Source organism: Thamnophis sirtalis, unplaced genomic scaffold (assembly GCF_051295495.1).
Source record: "Thamnophis sirtalis isolate CommonGarterSnake01/CBP01778 unplaced genomic scaffold, rThaSir2_p1.2 scaffold_12, whole genome shotgun sequence".
NCBI lineage: Eukaryota > Metazoa > Chordata > Lepidosauria > Squamata > Natricidae > Thamnophis > Thamnophis sirtalis.
In genome coordinates this window covers 55,592,530-55,617,961 of record NW_028261392.1, presented here as the reverse complement: position 1 = coordinate 55,617,961, position 25,432 = coordinate 55,592,530, and the positions used below count along the sequence as shown (strand labels likewise).

Below are 25,432 nucleotides of genomic sequence, written 5' to 3'. Positions count from 1 at the left end.
AGGTGAAACGTGAACATCAGTTGATAGTATTATTGTAATGCGCTCTACATGGGGCTGCCCTTGAAGAGTGTTCGAAGACTTCAGTTAGTCCAGACTGAATCGCGCGAGCGATTGTGGGTGCATCCAGGTACACCCACGTCACACCTATCCTCCGTGAGCTGCACTGGCTACCCATTAGTCTCCAAATCCACTTCAAGGTGCTGGTCGCTACCTATAAAGCCCTACATGGCATCAGACCTGGGTACCTGAGAGACCGCCTCCTGCCGATTACCTCCCATAGACCGATCAGATCTCACAGGTTAGGTCTCCTCCGGATTCCATCCGCCAGCCAATGTCAGCTGGTGACCCCCCGGGGGAGAGCCTTCTCTGTTGCAGCTCCAGCCCTCTGGAATGATCTCCCTGTCGAGATCCGGACCCTTACGACCCTCCCGGCTTTCCGCAAAGCCACCAAGTCCTGGCTGCTCCAGCAGGCCGGGGGGCCTGTGAAACATCCAGCCCCGCGGAAATTGTGAATGTTATGGTTTTGTTTTTAAAGTGTTGTCTTTGTGTAGTCTTCCCCCTTCCCTTGTCTATTGTGAGCCGCCCGGAGTCCTTCGGGAGTGGGTGGCATACAAGACAAATAAATACAATACAATACAATAGTCCTTGTAATCAACTAAAGAAATGCTGTTCTGTACAGTATTAACTACTTCGGTCTTATGAAAATGTTTGGGAATGTAATCTTCCAGGAAATGATATTGCCTTCTATTTTACATTCATAGATAAACAGTGAAACAGAAATGCTTAATTTGACAGTTGCTTCTGTAAGCCTATATGAATTCTATAGTGCAGCAGGAATCTAAACAGTATAACCAGATCACAGAAGAATTTATATGTAAGTGAAAACCATTCTGTTTTAATTACTGCAACTAATCAAAATATATAGTTGTTGGAAAACGGGAAAATTGGAAAGATAGTAATTTTTAAACCACTTTTAAAATGGTAACAGATTTCCGTCTGCTTAGCTTTGTGGTGGACTATGCAACAACTGAGGCAATTGAACAGCTGGTTTGATCAAGGCAGGTGACAGACCGAGTGAGGAAAGAGACTTGGAGGAACATTTTGGATAAGTAAAATGAGGCAGATGAATAGAAACAGATCTGAGCCACACAATCTTATCTACTGCAAGATTATCCAGCGCTGGTAATAGGCAGTAGTGTACTCTTTAAATTTATCAATAGCTGGGATGAACCATTCCCGTTTCATATTAACCAGTGGAACAACTTGCTCAGATCGCACAGACTAGGCCTTCTCCGGATCCCATCTGCCAGCCAATGTTGGCTGGCGACCCCGCCAGGGGAGAGCCTTCTCTGTTGCAGCTCCAGCCCTCTGGAACGACCTCCCCGTGGAGATCCGGACCCTTACTACTCTCCCGGCCTTCCGCAAAGCCACTAAGTCCTGGCTGCTCTGGCAGGCCGGGGGGGCTTGTGAAATATCCAGCCCCACGGTAACTATGAATGTTGTGTATTTTAAATTGTTGTTTTGTCTATTTATCCCCTTCCCCTTTTTATTGTAAGCCGCCCGGAGTCCTTCGGGAGTGGGCGGCATACAAGACCAATAAACTGAACTGAACAATAAACTGAACTGCTTTGTCATAGATTAGTTTGTGAGCAAAGTCGCTCATCTCTTGCAATCAGAAAAGCGTTTGGAGAGGTCTCCCCTGTTCACTGCACATCCTCCACCACAAACATTTCTTTCCAGACTTTTGCCTTCTCCATTAGCATATTATTTCCTCAAGTCTGGGCTTTTGCCCAGGTTCGCCTGGTGCACCAGTTGCGGCCATATCTGGACCAGGAGGCACTTCAAATGGTCACTCATGCTCTCGTCACCTCTAGGCTTGATTACTGTAATGCGCTTTACTTGGGGCTGCCCCTGAAGAGTGTTCGGAGACTACAATTGGTTCTGAATGCGGCCGCGCGAGCGATATCGGGTGTACCTAGGTACACCCATGTTACACCTATCCTCCACGAGCTGCACTGGCTTCCCATCGGTCTCCAAACGCGTTTCAAGGTGCTGGTCGTTACCTTTAAAGCCCTACATGGCTTAGGATCTGGATACCTACGGGACCGCCTCCTGCCACATACCTCCCAACGACCTATAAGATCTCACAGATTGGGCCTCCTTTGGGTACCGTCGACCGGGCAATGCCGGTTGGCGACTACTCGGGGGAGGTCTTTTTCTGTAGCTGCCCCGGCCCTGTGGAATGATCTACCCGCAGAGATCCGGACCCTTCCCACTCTCTCGGCCTTCCGTAAAGCCACTAAAACCTGGCTGTTCCGGCAGGCCTGGGGCTGTTGACCCCAAAATATAGCAATAGCAATAGCACTTAGACTTATATACCGCTTCATAGGGCTTTCAGCCCTCTCTAAGAGGTTTACAGAGTCAGCATATTGCCCCCAACAATAATCCGGGTCCTCATTTTTCCCACCTCGGAAGGATGGAAGGCTGAGTCAACCTTTGAGCCGGTGAGATTTGAACCGCTGAACTACAGATAGCAGTCAGCTGAAGTGGCTGCAGTACTGCACTCTAACCACTGCGCCACCTCGGCTCTTATGGTCCAGCCCCACTTGGAACGGAGTGCATGGTGTGTTTTTTAAATCTATCTTTTCTTTCCTTCTCTTCTTTTTGATTTATTTGTATTGTTAGCCACCCGGAGCCCTACGGGATTGGGCAGCATATAAATGTTATTAAACTTTAAACTAAACTTTAAACTTTAAGTCAATTCCCTTCCTGTTTACCTGCCTCTGTAACCTCCAGGTTTCTGACAAAGAAAGCAAGAAGAAGAAGACAGCAGATTTCATTTATTTCATAGGAAGAGAGGCTTTGAACTGGTCTGCATAATAGTAGTCTGAAATGCACTGTTCGCAAAAAATGAGGAATTAGAACTGGGGTTTTGTGGCTTATTTGTCAGTTTGACTCATCTATACATTTTTAAAGTTTACTTTGTTTATCAATAGCAATAGCAATAGCAGTAGACTTATATACCACTTCATAGGGCTTTCAGCCCTCTCTAAGCGGTTTACAGAGTCAGCATATCGCCCCCAACAACAATTCGGGTCCTCGTTTCACCCACCTCGGAAGGATGGAAGGCTGAGTCAACCTTGAGCCGGTGAGATTTGAACCGCTGAACTGCTGATCTAGCAGTAGCCTGCAGTGCTGCATTTAACCACTGCACCACCTAGGCTCAGACTGAGGGTGCAGACAGATCAACCTAGTGAATTCTGTACTGCCTGCTAAAAGAGAACTCCAGTCAAACAGGGAAAGGCACACACACACACCGCTCCCTTTCCCTGTATCAAGAGCCACTTTTTCCAGGGCAACATCCTTCATCAGCGACTTGGAACAGAGACAAGAGAAGCAATGGGAACAGCCAAGTTGATGCTAGTGTTGTTTTAAGTTAGCTTGATGCCGAGTGAACAGGACGGGAAGGGAAAGGCCTTATCGGACTGAGCTGTAAATTGGGAAGCTTGAATGGTGGGGAGGCACAAAGAAATTAGACTTTTGGCTCCCAGTGCATTTTCTCGTTACACCCCATCCAAACCTGCCTATTTGGGGATCTGAATGCTGCTACTCAGTAGCAACACCCCCCACACACACACCTATTCCTACATTGTCTTCCACTCTCTCCTTGATATTCTACTCTAATCCATCATGACATCATGCAGCCCCGGAGTCTCCGAGGCGCCTTACTTCATGCCACATTGCAGCTTCTGCTGAGTCCAAAAGGGAAAGGAAAATATCCCATGCTGGGAAAACAGTCTTGAGGTTTTGCTGGGGGAGAGTTCTTGGAGGCAAACGTTTTGTAATTTGCTTGCTCAGGAGGAATCGGATCACAGGCCTCAGCGCAAACATGGAAAACCGCAGAGAGATCGGGGAGCTGCTCTGTCACCACTCCCTGAGATATGGCCTCTCACTCTAGCAGATCTCTGGCATAACCTCACCTCTTCTGCCCAGTGCTAAGCAAACAGTCTAGGTGCCAGGGCTGGAGGCCAAAAGGGCACGACTTACCATCCCCAGGCAGGAAAAGGCAAAACTTCACTCAAGAATGTGCCAAAGGATTAGCTGTGAACGGGGCAGAAAGTGAAGGGCAATTCAGTCGGACTCAGCACATAAGCGTCAAACTGTTCAGGACTAAAACTGATGAAAGTCCTGTCAGCCAAATAAGTGGTTTTAATCGTGACCCGACAAAAGCGCGAACGTCATAAGCGCGCTGACAAAACCGCAGTGCTAAAACCGCGATTTCAAAAGCGTGCCGACAACAGCGCGCCGACAACAGCGTGCCAACAGAAGCACGATTTAAGCTAAGGTAAGGTTTAGGGTTAGGTTTAGGGTTAGGTTTAGGGTTAGGTTTAGGGTTAGGGTTAGGGTTAGGGTTAGGGTTAGGGTTAGGGTTAGGATTAGGTTTAGGGTTAGGTTTAGGATTACGTTACAGCGCGCTTCTGTCGGAGCGCTTTTGTCGGCGCGCTTTAGGGCTAATTCGTCGCTCATTTGTCGCGCGGTTTAGTCAGGCGCGCTTTTGTTGTTCGCGCATTTGTGGTGGAACCGGTTTTAATAACTGCAACTCTGCTTCTGACATTTAGCAATAGCAACCTATTAGTCACCTATAAAGCCCTACATGGCATCGGACCTGGGTACCTGAGAGACCGCCTCCTGCCGATTACCTCCCATAGACCGATTAGATCTCACAGGTTAGGTCTCCTCCGGATTCCATCTGCCAGCCAATGTCAGCTGGTGACTCCCCGGGGGAGAGCCTTCTCTGTTACAGCTCCAGCCCTCTGGAATGACCTCCCTGTGGAGATCCAGACCCTTACTACCCTCCCGGCCTTCCACAAAGCCACCAAGTCCTGGCTGCTCCAGCAGGCCAGGGGGCTTGTGAAATATCCAACCCCACGGAAACTCTGAATGTTGTATATTTTAAAGTGTTGTTTTGTTTATTTATTCCCTTCCCTTGTTTATTGTAAGCCGCCCGGAGTCCTTCAGGAGTGGGCAGCATACAAGACCAATAAACTCAACTCAACTCAACTCAATAGCAGTTAGACTTATATACCGCTTCATAGGGCTTTCAGCCCTCTCTAAGTGGTTTACAGAGTCAGCATATTGCCCCCAACAACAATCCGGGTCCTCATTTTACCCACCTCGGAAGGATGGAAGGCTGAGTCAACCTTGAGCCGGTGAGATTTGAACCGCCGAACTGCTGAACTGCAGTCAGCTGAAGTAGCCTGCAGTGCTGCATTTAACCACTGCGCCACCTCGGCTTCATTTGCATGCAGTTGTGCAAAAGGACTCATAAACCAAAGTCCGGGAGTTATTATGACAATGGTGTGCTTTTACACTGTCAGGTGTGATTGTAGAGGTATAATATTAATACAGGTAGTCCTCGACTTATGACCGCTTACGACCACAATTGAGCCCATTGTTGTTACGTGAGACATTTCTTAAGTGAATTTTGCCCCATTTTACGACCTTCCTTGCCTTAGTTATTAAGTGAATCACTGCATTTGATAAGTTAATAACCTGGTCGTTAAGTGAAACTGGCTTCCCCATTGATTTTGCTTGTCAGAAGGTCCCAAAAGGTGATCAAATGACCCTGGGATGTTGCAACAGTCCTAAGTATGAATCAGTTGCCAAGTATCTAAATTTTGATCACATGATCATGTGGGGATGCTGGAAAGGGCATAATTGTGAAAACTGTCGATAAGTCACTTTTTTCAGTGCCATTATTTTTGAATGGTCGCTAAACAAATGAACTGCTGTAGGTCAAGGGCAGTGGTGGGTTTCAAAAATTGTTGGAACCTACTCTGTGGGTGTGGCCTCCTTTGTGGGAGTGGCTTGCCACCCATGTGACCAGATGGGAGTGGCTTGCTGCCCATGTGACCAGATGGGAGTGGCTTGCTGCCCATGTGACCGGATGGGAGTGGCTTGCTGCCCATGTGACCGGATGGGAGTGGCTTGCTGCCCATGTGACCAGATGGGAGTGGCTTGCTGTCCATGTGACCGGATGGGACTGGCTTTCCGCCCATGTGACCAGATATGAAATTATGAATTAGTACTTAGGTCGGTCCAAGTAGCTAATCAGAAGTTAGTGGTTAGAAGCAATCGTAAAGCAAGATATGGAATTAAAACCAGAAATATTTTGTTGGCTATCTGAAAGGGAGTATAATATATATTTAATTTTACACATGTTAGCAGCTGCTGGAATTGTGTTTGCACAACAGTGGAAAAACAGAGATATGTAAATGAATAAATATTACAATGTACAGGAATAAATAAATTGACAATTAAAATCAAGAAGGCTTTGAATACTTTTTCACGTGGGATTGGTTTTAGCAATTGCCAACTAACGAAAACAGAAATTAGAAATCCAAAAGTATGAAAGAAAACACCAATTATGTAAGAAATGATCCCTAAAATGTATAAGGAAATATTACTAGATCATTATTAATAGATTATTATAGATCATATAGATTATAATAGATCATTATTAGTAGATAACTGTGGGACATTACACACCCACCAGTGGTGGGTTTCAAAAAATTTCGGAACCTCTTCTGTAGGTGAGGCTTGCTTTCCGAGTCCACTGGTGGAACCTCTTCTAGCTGGTTCGGTAGATTTGACGAACCGGTTCTACTGAATAGGTGCGAACTGGTAGGAACTCACCTCTGGTCAAGGGTTACCTGTACCTCATGACTGCCCCCCTATAGTGCTGCCTTTGAATAGCGCTCCTATACAACTGCCTTTTGAGCGACTTTGAGATGCTACTGAACTTTGCAGCAAAAATGTGTTCTGCTGGAACAGGCACCCCCTGGTTATTCCAGTTCTGGAATTCTTAGTTACAAGACGTAGAAACTCCTCCTTGACATAACACTTAAGCAGACACAGAAATCATCTGTTCCCATGTGGTTCTGCTGTTCTTTTGTGATCAACTGATTCTAATATCAGAGATCTGTCTGCTACTTCCATTATGCTGAAAGGACTCTCATGGAAGATCAACCAGATCTTCCCCCATCCTGTCCTTTTGCCTCTCCTTCAGAAGCATAGTTTTACTCCAGGAAGAATTCAAATTATTCTTGACAGACATTTGCAAAACTGTTTTTTCCATGTCTCATGTTCCTTTTAAATTGTTTATTGTTTAAAAAAAATAAATTGAGAGCCATTTCAATTTAAAAATAATTTTATATGTTTATAAATACTTCTGAAGAAGTATTCTTAGAATTTCTGGCTGACCATTTTCTTGTTTGGCATACCGCTGGCAAATAGTGACAGACTGACAGTTCAGCAATCAAAACTCATAACAGGTGGGATTCTCTCTCTCCACCTCTTGTGTGGTACTATTATCATTGCTTGGTGAATACAACACTTCCTCCAGTGGGGAGAAGATTTGTTTCTAAAAGAAACAAAACGAGAAAGGGCTTCTCTCAGCTTTCCAGGGAGGGAGGGAAGAAAAAAGGGAAGAAGGAAGAGATGGGAATGAGAAGAAGGAAGGAAAAAAGATCCCTTGATATTCATGACACTTTTCATGCAAGCAAGACAAAGAAGGCCAGATTCAACTATGCCCTGAAGAATTTACAACAGCCACGTGTTTATGTGGGAAAGACAAATATCAGCCCAGACCGTTCTGCCTATGTTCAGCTTAGCTTCTGCTCAGAAAATTCATGGGAAAAGTTACCTCTGAAGAAATGAAATACTTTAGCAAGTGACACTCCAGGACAATGGATTCTTGAAAGATTGTTACAAACTCTAAGCCCGTTTCAAGTCTTAACTGAAGAAAAATAAATGCTGCTTTAGTGTACTTAGAACATCTGTCTCTAAGCTGTATTGCAATTTGGGGAAAGGAAAAGGCCTGATTTGTTGATGGAGTAATGGTTAGACAGTTTTGCTTTTAAAATGGACTCTCCCCTGGGCTTTCATCGTGGTTTCGTACTTCATTAAATTACACCATCTAGAATGAATGCTTAGTGCAAATGAAAAAAGTTGATATTCATGAAAGACAATCTATCACGACATGCTAATTCAATGTTTTATCTTACAAATTTGATCCGTTAACAGATATTTATTATGCACTTTTATATTAGATAGTGATATAGCATATTGTATGTACTTCATGCAACATAAATAGTTTTGAAAAATAGCATACAGGACATAAGCATACAGCAGGCTGAGAAAGGCTTACAAGACTGCCAAGGTGTTTGATTTATTTGATTTCCATATGAGGGGTTGGGATAAGTCAATGGAAAATATCTCTAATATAACAGGGATATATTTATATTATGAGTGAGAATTTCTCGACAATTAAAAGTGCAAGAGAATCTGCCGTTTTGTTTTTAATAAAACAAAAACTTCCATCTTACCAAAGATTATGACCAAAGATGACTTCTTTGAGATTATACACACCAGTGGCATTAAAATATAGTCAAGAATATTTCCATTGCTGAAGAGATGCTTTTTAGGCCTGTGACATGGGGCTGAAGCAAAACAGAAAATCAGAAAGAGGTGTTGCTTTTGCTATCCTGACATTATTGACTTGCTAGAATTTATATTCCTGTTTGCCAAGAACATCCCTCAACTCTTTTGTCTCGTGGTGTGTTTATTTAACCTTTCGTTTTTAAAAGAAGACATCACTGTAGAATAATTTCCAGAGTTCAGCTTCTGCATCTCATTTATGTTTTGCTCACAGGCTAATAAATGTTATAGCATCATAGTCCACAAACTTCAATATGTTAGATGAGATTCAGGCTAAGTTGTATTATAGTAAAATGTAAAGTAGCATTTGATTCCCTGGGACAAAGATGTGACCCGTCAAAACCACGGTCCACTAAAGCGCGCCCGACGAAAGCGCGTACGTGACGTCATCAGCAGTGCGACGAAAAAAATTAAAAATAAATTAAAATAAAATAAAATTAAAGCAAGCCGATTCACATAAAGGTAAGGGTTAGGTTTAGGGTTAGGGTTAGGGTTAGGTTAAGGGTTAGGGTTAGGGTTAGGGTTAGGGTTAGGGTTACGTTACGCGTTAGGGTTAGGTTTAGGGTTAGGTTAAGGGTTAGCGTTAGGTTTAGCGTTAGGTTAAGGGTTAGGTTTAGGGTTAGGTTAAGGTTTAGGGTTAGGGTTAGGTTTAGGGTTAGGTTTGGGGGGGTTAGGGTAAGGTTTTCGCTTTAATTTTAAATTTACCGCTCACAGCGCGATGTTTTTGTCGCACTGTGATGACGTCACGTACGCGCTTTCGTCGAGCGCGCTTTAGTCTACCGCAGTTTTGTGGTGGAACCGGACAAAGAGATAGTCTTTTATTAGAATTTTTTCAACAGAATACCCTTGAGGAAAAATCCAGGAAACTCAGGACACCATCTCAACTGGGAAAAGCTGTATTTGATTTCTCTGTCCCAATCGTATCTCCCCAATACCTACTTCACCTGGCCTTTCTGTAACTGAAATGTCCTGATGTCTGCATTTAATTTAATTCTCCTTTTTCTTTAGGTTGTTTTTAGACTAAGAGTCTAACAACAGGCTGTGTGCCCCCCTTTTTAAAAAAAAACATAATTACACAATACCTAGGAAGTAGTTGCTGTTTTTAATAATATTGGTCAGGAATCAAATATACTGATAAATCCAATATAATTAAAAAAAATACAAAGTACATTTTTTTAAAAAAAATTAATGGGATTTCTGTAGCGAGTGAAAAATTGACCATCTTTCAGGCAGGGAATAGTTTGTTGATATGAGTAATTATTGCCATTTTCAAGTTCAGCATTAAAAAATTTCTGATATTAAAACGGAGAGCAGGGAATTAAATTTTCCTCCTGACTCGATCCAGCAGCTCTGGCAATGTCACATGAGCCAAGGGAAGGTAAATCTGAATGGAACAAAGAACCAGGCAAAGTCTTTAATGAGAGAGTTGATCAATGGATTACTATGTTGCCCTTTCTTGTTGGCTATTTCAACAGTGAAATGTTTTGAGATCGAAATGTCCAGCAGATCAACCTCCACAGGAAAAAAAAAGTACCAAAATGCAGAGAATGGGTGATGAATTCCCAGGGAGGAAACAAACAAGTTAGCCCTCCAAGAGCAAGATATAAACTTGGTTTTTAAAAAAAAGAAAATTAAGCAATAGCAATAGCAGTTAGACTTATATACCGCTTCATAGGGCTTTCAGCCTTCTCTAAGCGGTTTACAAAGTCAGCATATTGCCCCCAACAACAATCCGGGTCCTCATTTTACCCACCTCGGAAGGATGGAAGGCTGAGTCAACCCTGAGCCAGTGAGATTTGAACAGCCGAACTGCAGAACTGCAGTCAGCTGAAGTAGCCTGGAGTGCTGAATTTAACCACTGCGCCACCTCGGCTCTCAAAATTTGGCCAATAAAAAATGTGTCCTTGGCCCATAATTCTAATTTTCAAACATTTTTTCTGAATACTATTAAACCATGAAATACTGACATTGTATCATATTCTATTTCTGGAAATTGAACTTAGTTTTCAAGTTTTGCAAAAAAAAAAAACATTTAGGAGAAGATCAAGTAGTCTTTTCATTACCATTGGAATGTTGCTGATATATTCACATATATTTAAAACAGCATTCTTAAAAAATTCAACTGATGCTTCAGGTTGGAGTCTAACAAAATGCTTGCTCTTTTGAATGAGTTTCTTTCAAACAACCAGCAGGTTAGTGAATCCAAATATTATGAATTTTTATTTATAATACCCTGAAAGTATTTTCTGATTTGGTTCACAAAAGAGATGCATTCCTTCACATACTTTAAGATCTACCACAGCAAGGATCAACTTCTTTATCTTAGGCCTCTTATCAATATCATCAGCTGAGTCTAATAATTTCAGAAAAAGATGTCTCCTGTTCCTAAACCCTCTGTATTACTTGACCAGCTGTGCTTTGTCAAAGTGTTTATATGTGATTTCGACACATCTATATCCCTGACAATCTCCTCATCCCCCTATCTTCTGCTTTCTTATCCGACAAGTCAATTGTTAAACAAAGATTATTTCGGTATTTCTGATACCCCAGCTTTTTTATTTGGGGAAAAAAATATACTATTGGGATGTCCCTGATTCAAGTCCTTATCCCTAAGACATAAGAAAAACTCTTCTATGTCTATCTCTTGCGGTTCACACTGCAAGGTAGGGATAATATTCTATTTTGACACATTGGAAAATGCCTCTGATATTAAAAAAAACTTTAAATATTTAAGAAGCATTAAATAAATACTACAACAGAAATATAAAGACGTCTTGATGGAAAGATTGTTGTAGAGTTACAAAATTACTGGCGTCTGATGGGAGGAGAGGGGAAATGAAGATACATTATATTACCACATCTACCAATTTCAGAGCTCTTGACTCAATAGGAAAATCACAGAGAATGAAAATGTTGGCATGGCCAGTGGAGAAAGAGAGTGGATATTAAATTCCTTCACAGAAATGCACAATTGGAGGATCTACCAAATATTTAGGAACCTTATATTATTCAGACAAAATGAGAAGCTCTGGAGTCTTGCTGATTTCAGTGGCTGTTAACACTTTCAAAATGTTTCGGTGCATCTGGATTTTGGGCTGTGCAAATTTCAACAGAATGTATAATCTATTTTCATTGTAAAGGTGCATCCATAGTGACAGTCAGCCACATATTACCTTTATGGGTTCATTGTGATGACATAAGTAGAGTTATGCCATAAAACAGATTTATAGCATAAAGCTGTATACAGCAACAATAATATTACAGAATCAAAACTTATAATAGGCTCCGATATACATAGTCATCATAGCGGGTCAAGAGTGATCAGAAATCCTTGGAATTTCTGATGCTCAAGAAACAGTGAAATTAGTTATGCAAAATATGCCTATTGGACACTCATGACTCTGGAAGTGGAACTATCAGCTGGTAGATAAGTCGATCATTCCAATTCCAGGTCCATAATAGCAAGCTGGGAACCCAAATAATTTGCTTTGTCCTTTGTGAGGTTTGACCATATGAAGGAGATGAGTGAGTGTTCATCATAACCAATTGGAATGAGTCACTGGGCCACTTATATCTTTGCTGTAATCATATTTCATTGGCTGTAACAATATTCTCAAATGCAAAATTAATTTTGCAGGCAAATACAATTGTACTTTAGTTCATATATAGTTTAATGCAATGGCAATATAAAATACTGTTAATTATTATATGTCAATTGTTACCTCTTAAATACTGCCCAATGTTAAAAAAAACCAATCAAACCAGAGTCAAATCCTCCTAAGATTTTATACAATTACACTGAATCATCAACACATTCATAATGATCTATTGAAGTTAATGCAATTTTAATTGTTTGATGGATCCTCCCAAACTTTACTTAATAAAAGCCAGACCATAACAAGGCTCGTAGAATGTCCAGCAGTCAAGTTCAAACAGAAAAGTGCAGTTATAAAGCAAACTAATGATAACTATGTTGAAATTTGATACAGTTTTAGGAAGACAAAGAAAATAAAATATTTAGCATCACCAAGGTTCATCGCCACATTTTATACTATGTAAAACTATCACACATTACGTGATAGAGGCATCATTTCAGTGTAGTTAAAAGATTAGAAATTAGAGGAAGTAAACAGATTTAATGGGGGTGATTTCCGGCTGACAGATAAAAGCATCTTTCAAGACATACTATATATGACAATATTAATTCTTCATGGAAATAGGATGCAGGCAACATTCTGATTAATTTTCTTGGGAAGGGATTTTTTTCTTGAAAACACAATCATATTTTTTTAAAACCTTTCTTGAGAGTGGCTTTCAATCATAAAACTCTACAGGCGTAAGATTACAGTTTCACACTGATTATCAGGATTCTAGTGAATATGTTCTTAATTGTTCAGATACTTAACTGTTTTCTCCCAAATCTCTAGGGAGTCAAAAATCTGAATTCCATCTAAGAGTGGCAGGACAAAAAAAAATAGACCCAGACCCACATGAAATCAAACCTGAAAAATAAATGGTTTCTAGCCAGCGGAGCTAAGTTTTGTTGGCATATTTTATCCTGAACAATGAATTTCTTAGACCAGCTCCTCTAATCTCCTGTTTAGGCTGGAGCACAGGAAATTCTATAATCCAATAGCATGCGTCCCAAGAAAATGCTGCTTGAGTATTATGGGCATTGAGATCTCACACCTGGAGAACACAACGTTGGAGGAAAGAAAAGCTATCTGGATAGCGTTGGGGGTTAGGGGGAAATGCCTGACTTGAGGCAATCCTACTATTTGTGCTGTGGTTCCTGCCTCGAGTATTTTTCGTGTGTTGAAAGAGGACAGCAGGCCCAATACACTCCTTAAAGTCAAGGGTGTGATGAGAAGCGTCTCTTCATACTTTGCTAATTAATCGTGCTCACCAGTTCGATTGATAAAAGTTGGAATCCAACTGAGCATGGCTCAAGGCAGCGGCCTATACACCTGCCTATCTTTTCTTTGCAAAAGTTGTTGAGGAACCAGGGCCCTACCGACCGATCTCTCGCCCCTGTTTCCTCGCTGTCCCTTCCGAACATTCCAGCCTTATTTGGAATTGTTCTGCAGCGGACTGTTCCAAGCTTTGCCAACTTGGCGGAGAGTTAAGGGAGTTGCCCGACATAAGCCCGGCCGCAAAAAAAAACAACAAAAAAACTGCTCTACCTAAATCAGTATTTCTCAACCTTGGCAACTTGAAGATGTCCAGACTTCAACTCCCAGAATTCCCCAGCCAGCATTCGCTGGCTGGGGAATTCTGGGAGTTGAAGTCCGGACATCTTCAAGTTACCAAGGTTGAGAAACACTGTTTTAGAGTCTTCTTGCTTTCGGCAGTCTTATCGCATTTAAATTTAATTTATTTGCCTGCTGCTCTAAGGACAGCATTTTATTCTGTCACCATTTCCATCCCCCCCCTCTTTTAAAAAGCAGAGTAAATCCTAAAAAATCCTGGAAAAGCATATTCAGGAAGAGCAAAAACATGTACACGAATAGTTCTCAAGACAGTACTATGCATAGCCAGCTATGTATATGCAAAATATACAGGATAGTTTTCTGCATGCTTAAAGCTGAAAAACAAAATTGAGACAGACAGATATGGCCTTTGGCTTGTAAAGTGCTATCTTCAATATTTTAAAGGAATTCTGGGAGTTGAAGTCCGGACATCTTCAAGTTGCCAAGGTTGAGAAACACTGACCTAAACCCTGAAGCCTGCCTGATTTTGCTGTGCTGTCCCAGCCAACGGCTATTAGAAGCAAATGCGGTTCCAGCGAAATCAACGGAGTCCCTCCCGATATGGATTTCGCCTGGCCTCTAAACGTGAGACTCTTGATCGGACTCTCTTCTATAAAGCTTCTTCTATGAAGGTAATGGAATACATTTAAAGGACCACTGAGCTTTTGCCTCCACTCGAAGACAACGCTGTTATACCTCTTTATTCAGAAGTAACTCTCTCCTTTCCTCCCCTCCACCCGCCCGATCTTGGGAATTCTCCTGCAGCTTTTTGCGTGCAGCTTTTTTGACTCTGTAGCGCTCAGGAGATCCAGCCAGTCTGGTCACCCGTTTGCTTCCACCGCGAAGTCTCTCATCTCTGGGCAACCCGAAATGGCAGGATTTAAGATTCGAGGCTGCAGTCAGAAACCCTTTCACCTGAGATTTCCTCCGAGATAAGGTGGAGTAGCGTAAATGGGAATTGAATTGAATTTATTATATTTCTATGCCGCCTTTTTCCCCAAAGGGGACTCAGGGCGGCTCACAACCAAGTCAAGGGGGGGGGGTTACAAATAAGGAATAAAAAAGACGAACAAAACAATACCACAATTTAAAAAACACAACAACAACCATACCATTCGAGGGGGGACAAGAGCTCATTAGCCCCAGGCCTGTCGGAACAGCCAGGTTTTAAGGGCTTTGCGGAAGGCCTGGAGGGTGGTGAGGGTTCGAATCTCCACGGGGAGCTCGTTCCAGAGAGCGGTGTTGGAGGTGGCTTATGTAGGAATGCGTTATTTTCCAGCTAACCTCTCTTGCAGGCCTTGGGATTAATCGGCCCTTGAACTTACTGAAAAGACAACGGAGGCTTTTTTTAATTGTCTTTTGTTAGTTGTCTTTTAGAGGGCTTCTGCTAGGTTGCAAAAATAGGGAAACAAAGTGGATTCTCGGTCTTCATTCTGTGCTGGGCAGATCTCTAGAGCAGTGTTTCTCAACCTTGGTGACTTTAAGTCCTGTGGACTTCAACTCCCAGAATTCCCCAGCCAGCTGTGCTGGCTGGGGGATTCTGGGAGTTGAAGTTCACAGGACTTAAAGTCACCAAGGTTGAGAAACACTGCTCTAGAAGAGCATCTTAGCTGCTACAAAAGGGGCTCTGAATTCCGAACCTCATCAATGAAATCAATCAAATAACTCTTGCAAAATACATTGCTGGGGTTGATCTCCTTACGGAGAGGGACTTTATCTTCATCTCTAACATCCCCGATATATCTGGGGAAACTTGTTGGGCCGTGGGCTGCGAAAGAGAAGGCGGCAGACCGATCCCGCGCCTAGGATTAAGACACCTCTTACTTGCAGAAGTAACAAGGAAAACTAAGTAGTAGTAGAAATCAAGAATATAAAAAATGTTATTTCCAATTGCCCCCTTTTGTTCCCGATACGTTTCCTGTCCCTGTAGGCTAGGCCCGCGCAGTGGAAACTACTTTTACCTTCGCCCCACACGTTAAAATACACTTCAATAAAACCAACCGCTTGTACGAAGCTATAAATGTCATGGAAGTGATGTAGGCCCATGTGCTGACTAGCTAGGTTTGGATTTGGATTTTATTCAATTTGTAGGCCGCCCTATTCCCCAAAGCTGCTGAACAAAGCCAAGGGAGGGGAAATTACAAAAAAGTAAGACAAAGACAAACGGACAATACAAACAGTTTAAAAGCACAACAGACACAGCAAATTCGAGTAGGGGGGGGACTCAACCCCAGGCTTGCTGGGACAGCCAGGTCTTCACGGAAGGCCTGAAGGGTGGAGAGCGTCCGAATCTCCATGGGGAGCTCGTTCCAAAGGGTCGGAGCTACTACTGAAAAGGCTCTCCTCCGCATAGTCGCCAGCCGACATTGGCTGGCAGATGGAATACGGAGGAGGCCTAATCTGTGGGATCGAATGGGTCTGTGGGAGGTAATCGGCAGAAGGCGGTCTCTCAAGTACCCAGGTCCAATACCATGTAGGGCTTTATAAGTAATAACTAGCACCCTGAAGCGTATCCGGAGACCAATCGGTAGCCAGTGCAGCTCGCAGAGGATAGGTGTAACGTGGGTGTACCGGGGTGCACCCATAATCGCTGGCGCGGCTGCATTCTGGACCAGCTGGAGTCTCCGAACACTCTTCAAGGGCTGCCCCTTGAAGGTAGGGTGGTCATAGCCGCCCTCGTTTTGGGGTATTAAAAAAGACCCCAATTCACACAACAGATGGCTGGGAGACTATTGTTCTTTTCCTCACTTGCAGCTGCAACTTGCTCACTTGCTCCGGCTACCTCCGGAGGCTTCTTTCAAGGTACCGGGCGATTTTCACAGTCCGTTAGCTCCTGGGCTTCCGAGGTACAACCTCACCCACAACCACCGGGCAGTACAGCCAAAGCGAGCAATTAGCTTATATAGTTCGTTGCGTGAGGCACTGCATTCAGGGAGGGTGAAACAAATTAATCATGGACAAACATATCGTGGGAACCCTAAGTTTCAAGGCGTTTCCTTCTCACCCTGGCCATGCAGCTTTACTTCTTGCTCGGGTTAGGAGGCATATTTAGAAGGGGGAACGGCGGACGATGGAAGCAAGACCGAGGGCCCCGAGGGCAGCCAATCTCTCCGGAGGATTCTGGGGCAAGGCTCGGTCTTTTTCTAAACGGCCGGCCAGAGCACTAGCCACTGAACTCCGCTTCCCCTTCAAGGACGATGCGGGGAGTTCCGCGGCGCCTCTTACTGGACACTGGGACCTCACCAGATCCGTAATTGCGGAAGAACTCCCGGCTACGCCCGAGCAAGCGGGGGGACAGAGAAGCCAACGTTCCCTGAAAAACAGAAGACCTCCCGCCGCTGCTTCAAGACAAGCGGAGGAAGGGTGGGGACAGGGGGACAGGGGGCTCTCGTGCCTTCCTCATCTCAAGCGGAGATGCTGAGGACGAGGAGACCCAAGATAGCCTCGGCCAACGCATCTGACTGGGGATCGGCAGCGTTTCGAAGCCAATCCTCGAGTGCCGTGAACTGAAAAGAAAGCGCAGCAACTTCCTTTTGGATCAAATGAGACGCCAATGGTGTAAAAAATACGGCTCGGTCGTTAAAGCGGTTGAGAAACTACCCTTGCAGGCCTTGAAACCCGCTTCCTTTGCAAATTAAGTGAAAAAAGGGGGGGAATTGTTGGATTTAGGGGAACCACGAGGTGGGCTGCTATTAATCTGTGTGTGTTTTAGAAGTGTGTGCTCTCTTTTTACGCGCGTACTATTGAGCAGAGACCAACACTGTTGAATGAAAGTTGTGTTTTATTGCTTTATTTTTTTCTCATTCACGTATTGTCTTATGTTTTGTCTTGCACTCCCCCTCCCATGAATTGTAAGCCGCCCTGAGTCCCCTCAGGGAAAAGGGCGGCCTATAAATCACAAATAAAATCTAAATCTAAAAAAAAACACCAAGTATTCGTTATCCGGGACTGCTGCGGCACGTTTGCCTCCCTGGCCTTGTTCCTGTGAAAGTACTGTGGGGGTATTTATAGTTTGAAAGACTATTTCGGAGTGCTTCAAAGCGATTAAGCAATTCCTCTAAACAGAGATTTAGAGATTTGCTCTAAAGCAAATCTACCTCACAAAATCGATCCCGCTTGATGAGAGAATGTGGATCTGAATCGATTCATTCGAGAAAGAGTTCAGCTCAGTTGTAGAACGTACTTAAAATTCTATGTGGGAAAAAAACCACCACTGGAATCAATGCAGAGCACCCGTTTCCCCTAAACCAGATTGGGTGGCAATCAAAGCATCGCACTCCTTAAATCTTTTAAAAGGAAAATCGCAGACAAATAATATGTACTGCAAAAGAGGCTGGGGAGGTTATTCATTCTTAACCCTCTTTAGCCCAATAAACAACTGCTTTTAAATCGCAGTCAATGAAAGTTCTTAGTTTAAGGCTGGATTTTAGTCAAGGGCATTGCTTTTTCACCCGTTAATAGAGGAATAAAATAAATCGGATCTAAATAGCTCACTCAAAACAAATTCACACTAAAAAGGGAAGAACCTTTTCCATCAGTGGAGGTCGGATAACAGTTACTAATAACCAAATCAGGAGCTGATATTTTAGAAGGGGGGGGGAGAGGCATCAGGTAAATGGGCACCCTGCCCCCAATTCCAGATGTTTTTTTTCTGACCCAATCGCTATCAGCTGGATCAATTTCAGTGGGTAACCAAGACTATTTCCTTAAGGGCAAATGTTCTGGTTTTATTCGGACCGCAGTCCAGTGTTCTCCAACAAAGTTTTCATTTACGCAGACATCTGCTGAAGCTGAATGTTGAAGGGCTTCTTAATTAATTAACAGGCAGGAAAGTGGTTCTGAAGTTAGATAATGAACAGCGCTGAACTATCTGCAACGATTATTGCAATCCTCCCGACCTGCCAGGGGTATGCTAATTCCTTCTGGAAAAACTCCGGGAAGCAAACGTGTGTTGACCTCGACAACTTGTGTTTTGTTTGTTTTGTTTATAATCTGAATAACTGCCATGGGTTCTAAAAGATCCTCCCCCGCCCCCCATCTCATTGACATTGTGTACGCGAGGATGGCAAAGCTTTGCAGTAAGACACAATAGGGAAAGCAAATCAGGCTCCCTCAGGATCTGAAATCCATAACTGCATTTTTTGATTGGCGGAATCCAGAACGCCAGGGATAGAAAGGATTTTTGAGATAGAAAGGATTTTCCATCAGGTCCTAGAACAGTGTTTCTCAACCTTGGCGACTTGAAGTCCTGTGGACTTCAACTCCCAGAATTCCCCAGCCAGCACAGCTCATTCGAGACCTGTGCTGGCTGGGGAATTCTGGGAGTTGAAGTCCACAGGACTTCAAGTCGCCAAGGTTGAGAAACACTGTCCTAGAATATCCTTTCATTCAGATAGATATTCATCACTCAGATAATTATCATAAACATTTTTTTTTAAATCCAGGCAGAAATGCCAAAAACTTTGTTACCTGCAAATGGGCAATGGGTATATTTGCGGGTGACAACTGCGTCAAACCTGTTTATACCTTGCTCTAATTAGAATGTAATTCATGTAATTCAAAGACACCAACTCATTGTCCAGTGGTAGCTTTCCTTCTTTAAAAAAGAGCTTGGACTCCTTTTACCTAGTGAGTTGTTTCGCTTTTAATTGTCAAATGGTCAGATTAGCTTCAGACCTGCTATTCACAAGCGGATGTTTCTCGCTACTAGTAGGCGAGAAAGCCATGCATTTAAGAGAGTCTAGGCCTGGTACTCCTTCCTTAACGAAGGTGTTTTGCGGCTGGCTCAGAGTCCCCAAGACTTAAGTTATGTAACTTTTTCTTGTGCTTTGCCTCTGAGGATGTGCGGCTGCGCCCGAAGGAAAGATCCTTATCAGCTGCGCAATTCATCAACAGCTAAATAATTCACCCTCCTGTGATGGGGATGAATAGGGAACTACAGAGAGAACTGCAACTTCAAGCCAGTCTCATAAAATCCTCTCTGCAAGATAGGAAAGCTGAGAAGAAAAGAAGAGGATAAAGAATTCAAAATTCAGGTCATTTTCATTCTTCCAGGTTTTCTGATTTAATTCTCCAAAAGTCACAATATCTTTGGGAAACTATCTTTTTTTTAAAGTGATGGTATATCAACAAATGCATCCATTTATTCAACTCAGACTCCCATCCCTCCAAATCGATTCCATCCCTGAAGGACCCTCAAGACCGCCCTCCCATCATTTCTTCAACGAGGCCTCTCCCCGACCTCTTCCCTTAAAAACGGATAAGCTCGCTAATCTAAACTTCCAGCCTGGGCAAAGGAGAACGACTGGGGTGAAGAGCGTCCTTTCTCTCAGCCAGGGAGAAAGAGGCGGCATGCCCCCATCCCCAGGAAGGATGAATGAGGGTCTTCCCAGAACACAGAAGTTCACCAATAAGCTCGTCGCCGTCCCCCCATTTCCCCCTTCTTCTTCTGCCGATGGTTCATAGCCCTGTCTATGGCCTTTCTTTCCTTGGGTGCCTCTTTCCTCCCTGGATCTTCCCCCCTCCCTCTCAGGGGACAAAGAAGAAGCTGCTTGCTGGAAAGAAGCTTCACTCAGGAGCAGATTCTTTTCAAGGACCGTAGTGTCAAGATCGGGGCAACCCTGCCTTATATGGGGGACGCAGGGTTTGGCTTAGCTGATTAGTTGGTGAGCGGTGCTAATTGTCTCCTAGTGCACAAATTCACGAGGTAGCAAAAAGTTAACGGTTCAAATATCCTACACAGAAAACCTTAGCAGGATACCATTGTGCCCCATTCCGCTGGGTCTCCTAATCCCACCGGGACATACTTTGTGACAGTTACGGGAGAAAAAAGCTTTACATCAGACCAGAGGCTGGCTAATAGTCCTCCTAGAGCAGTGTTTCTCAACCTTGGTGACTTTAAGTCCTGTGGACTTCAACTCCCAGAATTCCCCAGCCAGCTATGCTGGCTGGGGGATTCTGGGAGTTGAAGTCCATAGGACTTCAAGTCACCAAGGTTGAGAAACACTGTCCTAAAGAGCCCGACTTTCTCCCGAATCTGCCGGCTTTGTCCAGCAAGTAGGACGGCATAACGGGAGTCTCCCTTACCTTGCTCGAGTCGGCGATTCCCCTTTTTCACCGACATGAACGTACAGTAAAACAGTAAGTTACTGGGAGTTCTGCTTTTTACATTCTGGCCAAAACTCCCTTCATCGAAAGGGACCCCTAAGCCTATGTTTCTGACGCTCAAATAACATTTCAAGGGTACTCAAAGTGCAGACGGATCAGATTTAAGTCACCAAAGTAGCATTCCCCTCCCTATAAAGTAAACCGGGGGAGGGGGGGCATTTTGTGCAGGGAGCTTAAGTGGCGTTGAAACGCTTCTCCTCTGCAGCCGGACTGGTCCTCCAAACTCTAGTCCCTCATTCTCATTCCCAGTCGGTTATTTTTGGGAGGGGGATTCCTTGAGATGATACTTAACCCTTTTTTTTTAAGTACTACTACCAGACTTCACTTCCAGGGCTGCCCTTCACCTCTGGAGAGTACTGAAAGTTATTCCTGGAAGAATCTCTATTATCGCACACTCATTTCTGACTCCCAAGTCCCAATGTTTGTTTGTTTGTTTGTTTATTATATTTATATGCCGCTCTTTTCCCCCAAGGGGACTCAGGGCGGCTCACAACTCAAACCAGGGAAGGGGGATACAGACAAAAAATTAAAAAACGACACATAACAATGCATAATTTAAAACACACGACAGTCATACCATTCGAGAGGGGGGGGGGGGCAACAGCTCTTTAGCCCCAGGCCTGTTTGAACAGCCAGGTTTTAACGGCTTTGCGGAAGGCCTGGAGGGTGGTGAGGGTTCGAATCTCCATGGGGAGTTCGTTCCAGAGGGTCGGAGCAGCCACAGAGAAGGCTCTCCTCCAGGTAGTCGCCAGTGAACACTGGCCGGCGGATGGAATTCGGAGGAGGCCTAATCTGTGGGATCTAATCGGTCTAGTGGAGGTAATTGGCAGCAGGCGGTCTCTCAAGTACCCAGGTCCAATACCATGAAGGGCTTTATATGGATTTATTCCAAGAAAATCCACCTATTATAGTGGAACGTCTTCTTTAAAACTCCTGAGACCGACCTGGTTTAAGGCGGCCTGCTGTGATCGGCCTAATGGTTCAGGGCAACAGGCCAGGGGAGTCGGAAGTGAGTCGATTGCATCGAGGAGAGAGGCGCGAGACGGCTTCGTATCCCTCAGAGGCAACTCACTCTCTGGGCACAAGCCGAGGGGAAGCTTTTGGAGCCAGCCTGGGGTTCGGCTCGCTCCGCTCAGGCCTCAAAACCATTCCCAAGGTTGGAGAAAAACCTCTGTGGGTCGCGCATTGCAACCTTTCCGCAGCGACCGGGTGGGTCCGCTGGAAGTTTCCTATCCTTAATACCCTTGAGCTGAAGGTGCCCTGAAGGGTACATGCCACCCTTCCGCAGCCAAGGCAGATCGATGGAAGCGGCACCCCGTTTTCCTCACTAGCGATTGATAACGTTTCCTAATCGCGGTCGCCGCGAGAATGAAGCCGGGTGTTGTTAGGGATTGAATAAGAAACTGAAAAATGCTTCCATTTCTTCTGGTCAAGAAATGGAAACAGATTTTGAAAGGGTTCGGTGAGAAGCACGGGGGGGGAGGGATAGAGCGGAAGAAAGGCAGATTAAGGGGAGCAAGGAAGGGCCCGCCAGACAAGCCCCTCAAAGCTCTGCTTGACGGCTCGAACTGATGCCTAGAGAGAGCCTCCCGCTCCGGCTTGGTCTGCGATTTAGCAATAGCAATAGCAGTTCGACTTATATACCGCTCCATAGGGCTTTCAGCCCTCTCTAAGCGGTTTACAGAGTCAGCATATCGCCCCCAACAACAATCCGGGTCCTCGTTTTACCCACCTCGGAAGGATGGAAGGCTGAGTCAACCCTGAGCCGGTGAGATTTGAACAGCCGAACTGCAAACTGAATTTGCAGCAGAAGGCCGGGGAAGGGGCCCTGGGTGGGCGGGAAGCAGTTTCTCCTGGCGGATCAGGAGTGTTTCCAAAAAGAAGGGACCCAACTTCAGTTTTTCCGGCAACTGAGCGGCCATCTGTCTGCCTTGGGCCTCCAACCCCCTCAGCCGAGGGTCGCTGAGGCTTCAGCAAAGCCTTCGGCGGTGGAGATTCGGACCCTCACCACCCTCCAGGCCTTCCGCAAAGCCCTTAAAACCTGGCTGTTCCGGCAGGCCTGGGGCTAGTGAGTTTTTGCCCCCCCCCCTCGAACGGTATGGTTGTTGAGTGTTTTAAATTGTGGTATTGTTTTGTTCGTGTTCTTTTTTCTTATTTGTAAACCCCCCCCCCCCTTGACTTGGTTGTGAGTCGCCCTGAGTCCCCTCCGGGGAATAGGGCGGCATAGAAATATAATAAACTCAACTCAACTCATGCTGTACGTTTGAAGGACGGACTTGAGGGCCCCTCTCGCCGGAGCCGCACACTTTTTGCCCTCCTTCCCAGCTCGGCCACCGATCCCGGCCTGGGGAGGGTGCTTGTCTTTCTTCATAGACTTTTCGGAGGGCCACTTCGACTCAGGCAGCTATTTCGAAGGAGCGCGCCTGGCGCCCTCGCTCCAGATTCCCAAATCCTTGGAGCCGAGGACTTGCCCGGGAAAGAGGCCGCGCGCGCCTGGAAGCTTTGCGGCCTGATCGCCAAATGCTGTGCATGCTTACTTGGAAGTAAGTCTCTTGGTGTCCGCCAAGACTCCCCCCCCCCTTCTCCAAAAAAACGAGGATCATTAAAACTTCAACTGTGGGGCGCGAACGGGTGGGTCCGCTGGAAGTTTCCTATCCTTAATACTCCTGAGCTGAAGGTGCCCTGTATTTCCCCTTTTCTTGGATTGTACGCCGCCTCTCACAGGACTGGAGGAGCCTTTATAACCTGAGAAAAAAGTCTCTCTCTCCCTCTCTCCCTCTCTCTCCCTCTCTCTCCCTCCCTCCCTCCCTCCCTCCCTCTCTCTCTCTCTCTCTCTCTCTCGTTGGCTCCCCGTTATCGTTTCACGCCTCGCCACAAAATGTGAAGAAAGTGGGGACGTGAATTTGCGAAGCCAGGTTAGGCGAAGTCAGAATGGAGTCATTATTACTAAACCGGTCTGGATTCGTGAACGAAAGGAAAGAAGGGAAACTACGTTCGTGGGAACGCGATTAGGAGGTATTTGTTCCTGCTAACCGGCAGAGACCGCATACCCAAAGCCCTGGAATGGGCAGACTTTCCCCCTTCCAAACGCATCGTTTTAAAAAACAGAGCAGCATGGTTTCCGCGCGTACGCATCGGCTTGATCCTTCCTCTCTCTCTCGCCCGGGAAACGCCCGTGTCACGCGTGGGTGCACACGTGCGTGTCTAAGAAGCCGGGTTCCTGGATCGATGCTTAGCTGTCAGACGACCGTTTGTTCCGCAGCCATCCGAAAGGGAGGGCCAAAAGAGCGATCTGGAGAAGCGCGCGGCTCGGACACTTACCGTCCTGCTGCTGAGTGTCACTGCCGCTGGTCAGCCCCGGCGACTCCAGGAGACTCCGGCCGCTTTCCCCGACGCCCTCGTCGGTCTGAGCCGCCCCCAAGTCGCCGGCTTCCTCCAGATCCAACAGGTGGCTGACCGAGAAGTTCTTCTTTGCCTGCAGGCTGTCGAGGTTGCCGGGGCTCTCCAGGCGCGTGGCTAAGACGGCCGGCTGTCTCTCCAGGACGTGCCCGTAGCTGGAAGTCATGGCTTGGCCTCCCCCGACCGAGTAGGAGGAGGGCAGCCAAGGCAGAGGAGGACGGACGGAGTCCCGGACGAAAGGCGCCCGGCCAAGCCCGCCGGCCACTGTTGCTTCCCGGGACCGCGAGGCTGCTCAAGATGGGGAAGCCGCGCGGAGCGGCCCAAAGCCCGGCGGATCAGCCGCGTCCTGCGCTTCAGCCCCAGCAAAGGTCGACTGAAGCGTGAACCCCGCCTGTGTCTCCCTAGCCGGCCGCGCTCCTTGGATAGCCGGGCGAGCAACCGAGGCGCCCAGGGCCAGACGTCCTGCCGAGGCTTCCCGCCGGCTTAGCGGCGCAGCTGAGCTCCTTGCCCGCGAGCCGAGGGAAGAGGGCTGCCTGGGGGAAGTGCGCTAGCTCCGCTGGGCTTCCTTCTGCCACTTGGAACGGCGCAGCCTGGCAAGCGGGCGGGCGGGGCAGCTCCAGGGCCCTCGGGAGGGCAGAGCCAGACTTAACAGGAGCCTCTAATTACGTGGCAAAGGCTATGTGCTGTTTCTGACGTTTCACAGACCTCCTTCCTCCCCCCCCCACCGCCCCCGCCTCCCCCTTCCAGCCCGGCCTCGGAGAACCCACCCTCGCATTTAGGGATCCACTCCCCCCCCCCGAACGCGCGCGCGTGGCCATTTCCCCCGCAAAGAGCCAATAACTCCCCCACCCCCCCGCGCGCGCGCGCGCCAGTCGAAAGCTGGGAAGCCCGGGCGGACGCCGGAGAGGACTCCCGAGCCCGGCTGCTTATTTGCTTTGCTAATTAACGGCTGGAGGAAGATTAGTTGAAGGTCCTGCCGGAGAATCTCATTTGCATGGCGGGAGGGAGGGCGGGGGGCTCTTTAGGAAAGCAGGCCGGGCGTGGCTAATCAACTTCACTTCTCTTAGACCTTTAATATATATATTTTCCCTTCTTGCCCCCCAAAGTGTTGCTTCGGG

At 45.9% G+C, this 25,432-nt stretch overlaps 1 protein-coding gene across 2 annotated transcripts in view; it reads right to left on the bottom strand.

Annotated features, from left to right (window-relative positions):
• The window catches only part of PRRX1 (paired related homeobox 1), an 86,475-nt gene extending 61,550 nt beyond the window's left edge, over positions 1–24,925 (bottom strand). The window contains exon 1 of one of the 2 annotated variants that reach the window (XR_015698231.1): positions 24,237–24,925. Coding sequence is in view for 1 of the 2 variants with exons in the window: in XM_087726666.1 (XP_087582792.1) it covers positions 24,237–24,480 (244 nt within the window). In the remaining variant the exon portion in view is untranslated. The remainder of the gene's footprint in view (positions 1–24,236) is intronic. The other variant, XM_087726666.1, reaches the window with a different exon arrangement.
• Positions 24,926–25,432: the final 507 nt, after the last annotated feature.